Source organism: Zosterops lateralis (genome assembly GCF_965231275.1).
Source record: "Zosterops lateralis genome assembly, contig: HAP1_HAP1_SCAFFOLD_387, whole genome shotgun sequence".
Lineage (NCBI taxonomy): Eukaryota > Metazoa > Chordata > Aves > Passeriformes > Zosteropidae > Zosterops > Zosterops lateralis.
In genome coordinates this window covers 1-10,702 of record NW_028154313.1, presented here as the reverse complement: position 1 = coordinate 10,702, position 10,702 = coordinate 1, and the positions used below count along the sequence as shown (strand labels likewise).

Sequence of the window (10,702 nt, the reverse complement as noted above, 5' to 3'; positions counted from 1 at the left end):
TTTCCACTGCACACCCTGGCTACGAGTGGATGAAATGATTTCTGTTGCACATCCTGGCCAAAATCAAGTAATGCCTTGACTCTCTAACACTAAAAATATTGTTGGAGAAATTCTGTGTTTCTCCCAGTTTCGGTGACAAGATTACACCACCACAATAATTTCTCATAATAATCCTGCTTTTAAATTGTCAGTTACGTTTGGACCGGGGGTGTGAGAATCAATTCCTACTCCAAGGAGAGAAAGTAAATAAAACTACATTACTTTGAAATGTTTTTGTCTATGTTTGTGTGAGGCTCTGAGTGATGGCAAAATTTCGGTTTGGATTTTTCGATGTTCATCTTTAGGCTGCATTTTGCAAAACTAGAAGAGCTTTAAAGGTGACCCTTTAATGCATAAACAGTTAAAAGAATTAAACAGTTAAATTAACAGTTAAAACAAAAGCAGATTGTGGGGGGGCACATGTGAGTCATTCAGTGGCTGCTCTGGAAGAGAAGCTCCATTCCAGGCAGCCAGGAGAGGAGCTTTAGAAATGCAAATTAACACTGCTGGGGAAAAGTGGGGACAGTGCACCAGGCTCTTCTGGCCTGCGGGAGGAATTGGGCTGATTCCCTCTGCCCCTCAGCCCAAGCTCTGCCTGCTTGCACAGATGGAATTGGCACAGCCAAAGGCAGAGCCCACAGGGAGGAGATCTGACTCTGCAACACAAATTGCTTCAGCTGCAAAGGGAAACAGCCAGTGGAGAATGGTGTGAAAACTTCACTACAAGAAGTGGGGGGAATCATCCCTCTCCCCACTCCAACATGTGCTGGCACTGTCTGTGTCACACAGGGAGCATCAGACCACTGGGCTGTTTGTGCTACCACAGGCTCAGAGAAATCACTTGGGAATCCAAGTCTGGGATGATTTAATTAGAGAAAAGAGATCAATTGATGCAGCCCTGGCTGGAGGGAGCCCCCAAAAATGGGGAAGAGATGAACGGCCACCACAACAAATCCTACAACACCCTGCACCAGCCCCTGGGAACCCAAACCAATTCACATCAGGAGCCAGAGAACACATTGATCATTCCAATGGCACAATTAGATTACAAGATGTCCACGAAATAATAACCAACCAGACAGATCCAGCTCCTCAGTCTGGCCCACCAATCCACTCAAACCAAGAACACAACATTTCACCACGGGCTGGGATCAGATTATCTGTGAGCAGAAGGAGGAGGACAGGGTGGAAAATTAAATGACTCAAGATGCTGTTGGCAAAGAGATGACAACAGAAAAGTGGGGAAACAGAAAACAAAGGAAATAAGAAAGCAGCTCATGTTCCGGTCCAAACGTGGAAAGGATGGGAATGGGACACGGTTTGGTGGCTCCCTGGCACAGCAGGGGTTAAAGGAATGCTCTTTCTCCTCTGTTGTGCTACAGCAACTCTCATCTTTGGGCCCTGCACCACACCTTGCTGAGGGCAGCTCATTCACAGCTGAGCAAGGGGATGCAGGTGGCAGCCAGGCCTCCTGAGCCACACACGGCTACAAAAGGACAGGGAACGAGCTCACTGACAATAATCCCAAAACCAAAGAGGACCTAGCAAGGAAAAACAGAGTCAACGAGTGAATCTGCTTGGAGACAGGGCCGGGGACTGGGAGATAAGGGAGCAACGGGAGAATCCATCAGTTTCAGAAAATGTTCCTCATTGACACGGACTGTGCTCAGCCAAGGCCCTGCGAAATTCCTGAACACGGAGAAGAAGAACAAAGACTGAGCAGAGCCGGGAATATCGGATGTTCTACAAAAGGGGGGCGCATATTAACGAGGACATGCAGGAGGCGGATCGGGAAGTCGGAACTTTCCAAGGACCTTCGCCACGGGGCAAAGGGACAGGGAGATGCAGAAGGGAAAATCAGGAGAAAAAGGAGGCCGCGTCCTACAACAATTGGAGAGACCCCCCGGCAAAGGCCGCACGGCCTCTCCCTTTGTTCAGGAATAAAGTCACTTTTACAGGACTCCTCGGGCTCCTGTGGGGACACAAACCTCTGGCCACCTCTGGGAATTTTCCCGCACAGCCCCCCCCGGGGACAGGGCGGCCACCTCCGTCCTCCCCACAGGAACCGGGACGAGCCGGCGCTGCTCCGGCAGCGGCTCCTGCCGAGGCAGCGGCGGGAAGGAGAGCGCGGGCAGCCGCTCCCGCAGCGCCCTCAGGCCACGGGCAACACGGCGCCGACACGGCACAAGGAACCCGCCGGAGCCCCCTGCCGCCCCCTCCGCCCGCAGCCAGCCCCGAGCCCCGGCAGAACCGAGCGCGGCTCCCACCTGCGCTGGGGCCGCCTCCGAGCTCCGCCAGTGCCGCCTCACCGGGCTCCGGCCGCTGCCGCCGCTCCCGGGGCCGGTCCCGGTTTCCAGAGTCGCTCCGCGCTCCGGGGGCCGATCCGAGCATGGCGGAGTGGGCGGGCCGGGATCGTCCCTCAGCCCAGCTCTGACCAATCAGCGCGCGAGAAGGAGACGCGGCGGGAGACGTCGGCCAATGGGGGAGAGGGGCGGGCTTGGCGCGCGGCACGGAACTGCCGCGATCCCGTCCTGTGATTATTCCATTGTTTCCCTAATTTGAAAAGTCGGATGTGAAACTGGGCTGGGATGTCCCTCCGGGCACAGCGCCGGGGTCTTTCCTCAGCCACCTTTCCCGAGAAACCGCTGGAGTTCGGGAAAACAGCCGGGGCCGTTCCGTGCAGAGCGCCAAGCCGCCCTTCCACCTGATGTCTCCCGCCTCTCCTCGTGTTCCACGCGCGGATTGCTCAGAACGCGGGTCGAGAAAGGATCCAGCTCCGTCCCACTCCGCATTCCGGAGCGTGTGCGGGCCCGGGAGCGGCGGCAGCGGCCGGAGCCCGGTGAGGCGGCACTGGCGGAGCTCGGAGGGGGGAGCAAGAAGCCACTTGTCCTAAGCAGGAAGGGGCCACTGGTGGGTGTGCAATGAATGAAGATGTGGAGAATGAGCTCCGCTCCAGTACTGGGAGGGTGAAGAAGCCCCTGAAATGCCAGAACGGATCAGAAGCTGAGAACATACAGAAGAAACCCCTACAGTTTCTGTGTGAGTGCAGGGCCAGCGCCGTGGCCTGTAGGGAGGGGACAGTGTCACCCCACAGGTGCACAGGGCTGGCAGGGCTGTGGCTGTTTCCAGGGCTCTGGAAGAGCCCTCCTGCTCTGCTGGGCCCCCGCAGGGGCCGGGACCGACACCCCCGGCTGCCCCCGGCGCTGGGCAGTTCTTCTGGCCCCGGCTGTGCCCTGGCCCTGGCTGTGCCCCTGTCCCTTGTTTCTCTTGCTGCCAGCTGAGTGAGGGGCACACAGAATGGGGGATCCCTCCTGTGTCCCCCGGGTGTTGGGTGGGGGGATGTGAGGGCTGGGCGTGCTCAGGACAGCCCCGTCCTCACAGCCATGGACTCTTTACTGCTGCAGGTGAGAGGTTCAGATCCCATCCCAAGGTCACCCTGGTGCTGACTCTGCTCGTGATGCTGGTCCTGGCTTTGGTGCCGGCCTTGGCTGTGCTGTCAGGTAAGGGAGGAGCAGCTGCCTCAGCCCAGCCCCTTGGGGCACAGCAGGGTCCCTATTGCCTGTGGAGGGGAATCCTGGACCTTCTCCTCTTCCCTCTGCAGGGGGAAGACAAACAAACATTGCAGCTTTTCCTGGCACTCCGCTGGCCTGTCCTGATGACTGGGTCGGGTACCGCAGGATCTGCTACTTCCTCTCGAAGGATCAGCACACCTGGGATCAGGGTCAGGCTCGGTGCTCTGAGCTCGGGGCCTCCCTGGCCGTGCTCAGGGATGAGGAAATGGTGAGTGAGGGGCTGGGGGTGTGGGGTGTCCGAGGGGGGCCTGGGGGGCTCCTGGGCTGGGGGTGCAGATCTGACTGCTGGTCTCTTCACTTCCCAGGAGTTCCTGTCCCGCCCCAGCCGGAAGGTCAATCTCTGGCTGGGGCTGCGCAGACGGGGGCAGCAGCTTCAGTGGGAGGACGGCAGCAGCTTCAACTCCTCGTGAGTCCCAGGGAGCCGAGCAGGGCCTGGGGGATGTGGGCAGGGAATGGGGGCATGGGAGCACAATGTGTCCCCTGTGTTGCCAGCATTGTCTCTGCTCCTCCTTGCAGGGTTCCTGTCCTGGGCGATGCAGAGTGTGTTTTCCTGGCTGAGAATAAACTCTGGAGTGTGCCCTGCTCATACCTGATGCCCTATCTGTGCAGCAGAGCCCAAACTCGGCTGTAACAGGGGATGGACAAAGCACCTTCTCTGTGCTGGGCAGTCACAGCTTTGCCCTTTCCCAGACCCTGGGATGTCCTTCCTCAGGCACAGTGTCTGCCTTGCACTGACCCTCAGGGTCACCTCAGTGCCTGATCTCATGAACATCTCAGTATTTTGTCTCAGGGTCACCTCAGTGCCTGGTCTCCAGGAGATGAACGTGCAGGAAGAGGAGGTGATGTGGAAGCTGAGGTGTGGCTGCCTGGGCTGGGGCTGGGGGTTTCTTTCTCCTGGAGCCACTCCAGGACTCATCCTGTTTCTCTTGCACTACACATTTATACACTAAGCCTGTAGATATATGTAGATATAACACAGTGGAAACAGGTTTCATATACCTTCTTCTAACACTATTTATACACAGATATTTCATATCTATACTGGTATAACACTGTGAATACAGGCAACAAACAAGTGCAATGTACAAACAGGTACAAACATGTGAATGTGACTGTGGCTGGGGCAAGGTGCCAATAATGCCAATGTGTGATTTGACCCCACAGGCACCAATGCCTTAAGGGTTGGACTCAATCCTTGTGGGTCCATTCCAATTCAGTGGAATTCCATTCCATCCCTTCTGTGGGATGTCTCTGCATGACCCCCATCCGTTTTTAAGGTGCCACTGTTGCTGTTTTTGTATTGTTTATAATTTTGGGGTTTCTCATTAAATGCTCGTGAAGCGCCCCCGGTGTCCCTGGTGTTCCCTCGGCGCCGGCAGCCCCGTCCCTTCCCCGCTCCCCCTGCCACGTTCCATCCCGGCTGGCGGAGCCTTGGAGCTGCCGCGGGGCTGCCCCGGGGGCCGCGCCCCGAGCCGGGGCCCCTTCCCAGCGCTCCCGGTGCGCCCGTCCAGCCCGGAGCAGCCAGCGAGGGCTTCAGCTGGGACGGCAGAGAATTCTGGAGGGTCCCACATTGATTCTGTTTGTCTTGTTCTCCCCAGCCTGGGGAGAAACTGTTTTTGAGGGCCCTGCTCTTCCCTCCCTCTTCTCTAGCCCTTTCCAGTTTCTGTCTCCACATTCCCCCTTCCCTTGGCACTCTTGGGGCTGTGTCACCTCTCTGCCTCCTTGAAGGAGCAGAGGAAGGTGGAAGGAGCTGTGATGTGCCTGTCACCCTGGCTCAGGTGGGCTTAGGTGGGATCAGGCTGTGGGGAGGGAAGAGTTGGCCGTTGGAGGAGCATATCCCCTCCTTTGAGGAGCCCTTTCCTAGGATCAGCATCCCTTTGGCTGCAGCAGCTCTGGAGTCACCTGAGGCAGCTTCCACAGGATGCCCCTGTGCCACCCCCTCTGTGCTTTCACACTGCTGACCACAGCAGCCATCCCTGCTCTCAGGAGGGACAGAGCATCTTTTACCCAGCAGGGCCTCAGAGCCATTTGTTGGATGGAAAAAGAGCTTTGGGTGATGTTTGTCTCACGAGGGGATGGAAATGGAGGGGTCAGAGCAGGGAGGTGCCAGAAATGGGGCCCTGGGTTGGCTGGTGCTCATTGCAGAATTAAAGAATCAGCTTAGCCAGGCCACTTACTCCTAAATGGGGATAAATTCCCGAATTTTGGATGCTTCTGTAGGTCCTTGGAAGGGCTTCTCAGCCTCTCTGCAGAGGGAGATGAGCAAATCTCCCTAAACACAGATTCAGCAATGGAGCCTCTCACCCTTAACACCTTTAATTCCTGTAATTTGGGGCTGTTTTGTGGCTTTCCTGGTGCCAACAATTGTAGTCCCATCCTGTTTTCCAAAGGGAGCAGCTGTCTCATGGAAGTGATGTGAAAACAAGGAATTGGAGGAGAAACAGAGTTCTTGAGCTGTTGGGAGCATTTCCCCTCCTCTCCCCTCGAAGGGCTCATCTCTAACCCCATTTCCAAAGAGTCTCCCTGTTTTTTGGGGATGAAGTGGTGGGCTTCAAGCTCCAGGAAAGGCATTGAGGAGTTGGAGCATGCACAGGGATGGGAATGGAGCTGGGGAAGGGTGTGGAGAACTCAAGAGGAGCAGCTGAGGGGGCTCAGCCTGGAGACAAGGGGGCTCAGGAGGGACCTTCTCACTCAAATTACCTGCAAAGGGGCTCAGAGCCAGGTGGGGCTGGGCTCTTCTCCCACGAGACGGGGGAAATAGGGAAAATTCCTTCATGGAAAGGGTTGTCCAGCCCTTCCCAGGCTGCCCAGGGCATGAGGGGAGTCCCCATTCCTGGGGAGATTTAACAGGGCCGAGGATGCGGCACCTGGGGACACAGTCAGGGGTGGCTTTGGCAGGGCTGAACTCCACGGCTTTGGAGACACTGTCCAACCTCAACAACTCCACGATCGGTCCTTGCAATGCCACCTGGCTTTTTTCCATCACAAATCAGTACATTGGACAGAGGGGAGTGAGGCCAAAGCTCTCTCTGCACAACCCGAATTTTGGGGTGGTTTGGCCTTTTCCATTATTAATGATTGGGAGCCTTTTGATCCTTGGGAAAAGCACGTCTGGAGTGGGGCCAGCACAGGCTCCTCGATGGGGTCCCATTCCCGGAGGAGAACAACCTTTCCCCGGCTTCCTTCGGCAGAGGCTGCGGCAGGTTCGGTGTTGCCCGTCCGGGCCCGGGGACGCGGGGGCGGCTCCGCGCAGCTCCCCTGGCCTGGGGCCGGGCTGGGCCGGGCCAGCGACCCCCGCCCAGGCTCCGAGGGTCCGGCCCGCGGGGTCGGGACCAGCCGGACCTCCCGCCATCCCACCATGGCCACGGAGATCGTTAATGCCCGCCTGGATCTCGGCCCCGGGGAGCGCTGCGGGAAGCGGCTGTCGCGCCCTGAGCCGGGCTGTGGGTTCGGGCTGGGTTTTGGGGGCCTTTGGAGGGGCTGTGGTGGTGCAAAGCCCCGGGTGGTGCAGGGAGGGGAAGGGACTGTGGGGTGGGATAAGATCCCGGCTGTGGTTTGGGATCCCGGCGGAGGATTTGGGTTTGAATGTCTTGGATGCACCGGGAGCGCTTCGTTCCGCGGCTCAATTAAACGGGATTAATTACTCAGTTAATTCATAGCCCGGGATTCCTGCCCCGGGGATGCCTCCCTCGGAATTCCTCCCCCGGGATTCTCCTGGGCGATTCCTCCCCCGGGATTCCTCCCCCTGCGATGGTTCACATTCACTGCCGCGGGGTTAAACACCCGCTGCTCTTCCACCTCCCTCCTCCCCTTCAGCCCTGCCAGGATCAAAGCCCGGCTTTGCAGGATGACTTTTCAGCCCTGACATGGCCCAGCTCGGCCGTTTGAGCCTCATCCCTGTGTGCAGGGGCTGAACCGGGAAAACTGAACTCCACACCAAACGTGATTTCCAGGAGCTGCTTCTTCCAAAGGGTCCGTGCTCGCAGTGAAAGCTCCAAATGAGCCCCAGCTGCTCTGCTCGAAGGAGACCTGGGATGCTGAAGGGCTGCGGTGCCTTTAGATATCCTGATCCAAGCCTTGCTGTTCCTGGGGCGTTTTCCCTGTGCTCGTGGGGCTCCTGCTTTGTGTCTTTCTGCTACACTTGTGCCTCGTGCTTTTTCCTGCTGACTCCAGTTTCGGTTACCCCATGGGGAAAAACCAGCAGAAGAGTCAGAACTGTTTAGGTTAGAAAAGATCTGGAAGATCCTAAAGTCTGGCCACTAAATAAAGGGTTTAATTCCTGCCATGGAGCAATTCCACCGGGAAAACTCCCACTAATCCTTAAACCCTGGGGGCTGCTGGGCTCTGAGCTGCTTTTGGGGACAAACCAGCCCAAACCTACAGAGTTCTGCCTTGTTGGTGCGGGGCTGGGTGATCTCCTGTCACCTCTGTCCCCGCAGCTCCGGGCTGTCCTCGGTGGCCCCGCGTGGCGCTCGGTGCCGGCTGGTGAGCGTGGGTGGGGAGCTCCCCCCAAATATCCCGGGGGGTCCCTGGAGGTTTTTCTGGGGGTTGTGGATATTCAGACCTTGGGGGACTGCAAAGCTGAACCACAAATGCCCCTTGGCAGATCATGGGGGTCCACGACGGCTTGGGGTTTTCTCTTGGGCCCTGGGGAGGGGTGCAGGTGGTTGCTGCCGGCAGAGCGTGGGCTGGTGTGGGATCACCAGATCATCCCTAAGCGAGATCCTGGAGAGGGGGGACAGCAGGAACCACGGGACCCCCATCGGCCCAGGGAAGGGGGACCCCTGATACACCAAAATGTGGAGATCAGAGAGGGAGAACTCTTGGGAGGGATTTTGGGCCTAATCTTGGTAGCTTGAAGAGTTTGACAGACACAGAACGCCTGGTGACATCCTGAGATGGACTTGGGCAGTAGAAACCCCTATCCCAAAGCACTCACCCCTTGTTTTTTCCCCAAAACCAGGATTTGTCATTCCCAAGCCTTGGCCAGATGGAGAAGGAGGAGGAAAAGCCCCAGAGATCCCACAGGAGGAGGGGCTGCAAACCCAGCCCAGGGAGCTGCGAGGAGGAAAGAGCCGCCCTGTGCCAGGAGGGCGGCCGGAGATCCAGGCGGAGCTCAGAGCTGGTGGAGAAGCCTCATGGAGGGGAGAAGCCCCACAAGTGCCTGGAATGTGGGAAGGGTTTCAGCTGCATGTTCTTCCTGAAGAAACACCAGGTGATCCACAGTGGGGAACGGCCCTACGAGTGTGGGGAATGTGGGAAGAGCTTCAGAGACTGTACCAGCCTTATGTGCCACCAGTTGATCCACACCGGGGAGAGGCCCTACGAGTGTCCTGAGTGTGGGAAGGGCTTCTCCAGGAGCTCTCACTTGACCAGACACCAGCGGAGGCGCCATAAGGGAAGCCCCGCGAGTGCCCCGAGTGCGGGAAGAGCTTCGTGCGCTGCTCCAGCTCCATCCCCCATGGGAGGATCAGCGTTGGATGATCCCCAGTGACCCCGTTGGGCAGAGCCCTGGTGATCCGTGGTCCTGGTGATCCCCGTTGGGTGTGGGGAAGGTGTTAGAGAGATTTCTTTCCCTTCTCCGTGTGCTGCTGTGGTTTGGTTGGTAATAAATTCACTCCCTGTGCCCAGGCTGGGTCTGTTGTGCTCGGGGCAGGATCTGTCCCGATCCTTCTCTCAACTCCCGGGCCTCTCCTCAGCCAATTAGAGAAGGCACTGAAATAACGGGGAGGGCAGGCAGGGATTGGGAGGAGGTTTCAGGGGCTGGTGAGTGGGCTGGGGGAGAGCAGGAGGGAGGTTGGAGGGGCTCGGGGTGCGGGTGAGAGGTTTTGGGAGGCGCTGAGCCCCGCGGCCCCCCCAGAGATGCCGCCGGACGCCGCCCGCAGCAAGATGCTGACGGGGATCGGGGGCTTCGTGTTGGGCTCGGTGTTCCTGGCACTGGGGCTGGGCCTCTGCCTGTGCAAGAAGGTCAGGGGGGGTCCCGGGGGTCGTGTCCCCCCTCCCCCAGAGCGTGTGTGCCCCCCCGGGGCCCCCAGCCCGGTGTCACCCCCTTTTCTCTGCCCACAGAGCTCCTGAGCCGCCGGCGGCCGCAGCCCCTCCCCGTGGCCTCGGGCCCGGCCGGGACCCCCCGCTCCGTCCCTGAGATGATTTTGGGGGCCTCGTGTGTCCCCCCAGCCCGTGCCCAGAGCTGTCCCTGTGTCCCCGCCCGGCTGCTCCCAGTGTTCCCCATAAAGCTTTGAAGTTTGCCCCGGTGTCAGAGGGCAGCTGTCCCAGGACCTCCCCCAGGCTCTCCCAGCACAGCCAGAGCCGCTGGGCCTGGGGTCCCCAAAGCCCTCAGCAAGCCCCATGTCCTTCCCAGGAACCCTCAACTCCCTCAAACCCAGCATCCCCCACAGCCCCTAAAAGTTCCCCCCATGGCACCGGCCATGGCCATGGCCCCACATGTCACTGGCCATGTCCCACCCTGTCCTCACCCGTGGCTGTCTCCCCACAATGTTTCCATCCCTGTCATTGTCCCCCACATCCTTATCTGTACCCGTGTTCCCCCCGTGTCCCCATGAATGACCATGTACCCCCCAAATATCCATGTGTCCCCATGTCACTCTCCATGTCTATGTCCCCTGTCATCCCAACCATGTCTTAGTTCCATGTCTTTATTTTTACCACAGTGTTGGATATTTTAAATGAAGAGAAATGAAAAGCAAATGAAGGCCAAAAGAAAAGGATTTCCCTGTCTGTGCCAGATGAGCATCCACATGCTTAGATGGGAGGGAAGTACCATTTTTGGAGGGGTTTCCACCGCAATCTCCAAAATCTTGGTCTTTGCCCCAGATCATCACCATTTGGCTGTGGAAGACACTCTTGGGCAATAGGAAATCAAAATCATGGAATCCCTGAGGTTGGAAAACACCTCCAAGACTATCCAGTATTTATTGATGCCCCCATGTTGGAGTTGAGATGGCCATGAACTCAGAGTGCTTCAACAAAACTTCAGAGGCCTTCAAGTATCAGCACCTTGTTATCTAGAAGTTCTTCATACCTTTTCTATGTAGCAATCCTCCAGGCAGCTCCACACAGCTCAGGCTCTTTTT

At 57.8% G+C, this 10,702-nt stretch overlaps 1 protein-coding gene across 1 annotated transcript; it reads left to right on the top strand.

The window, feature by feature from the left end:
* Window positions 1-1,807: 1,807 nt before the first annotated feature.
* Window positions 1,808-4,615, top strand: LOC310923822 (C-type lectin domain family 2 member B-like). The gene is made up of 5 exons (XM_083885752.1): window positions 1,808-3,078; window positions 3,444-3,539; window positions 3,641-3,819; window positions 3,917-4,017; window positions 4,128-4,615. The coding sequence occupies exons 1-5, from the start codon at window positions 2,961-2,963 to the stop codon at window positions 4,240-4,242; spliced, it is 609 nt and encodes a 202-aa protein (XP_083741878.1). The 5' UTR covers window positions 1,808-2,960; the 3' UTR covers window positions 4,243-4,615.
* Window positions 4,616-10,702: the final 6,087 nt, after the last annotated feature.

Excerpts from the sequence above, each read along its gene's own strand:
- LOC310923822 (XM_083885752.1), top strand. The coding sequence starts at position 2,961 with ATGAATGAAGATGTGGAGAATGAGCTCCGCTCCAGTACTGGGAGGGTG. Across the intron at positions 3,079-3,443 it reads GAAACCCCTACAGTTTCTGT|GTGAGAGGTTCAGATCCCAT; the intron begins GTGAGTGCAGGG and ends TTACTGCTGCAG. Across the intron at positions 3,540-3,640 it reads GGCCTTGGCTGTGCTGTCAG|GGGGAAGACAAACAAACATT; the intron begins GTAAGGGAGGAG and ends TTCCCTCTGCAG.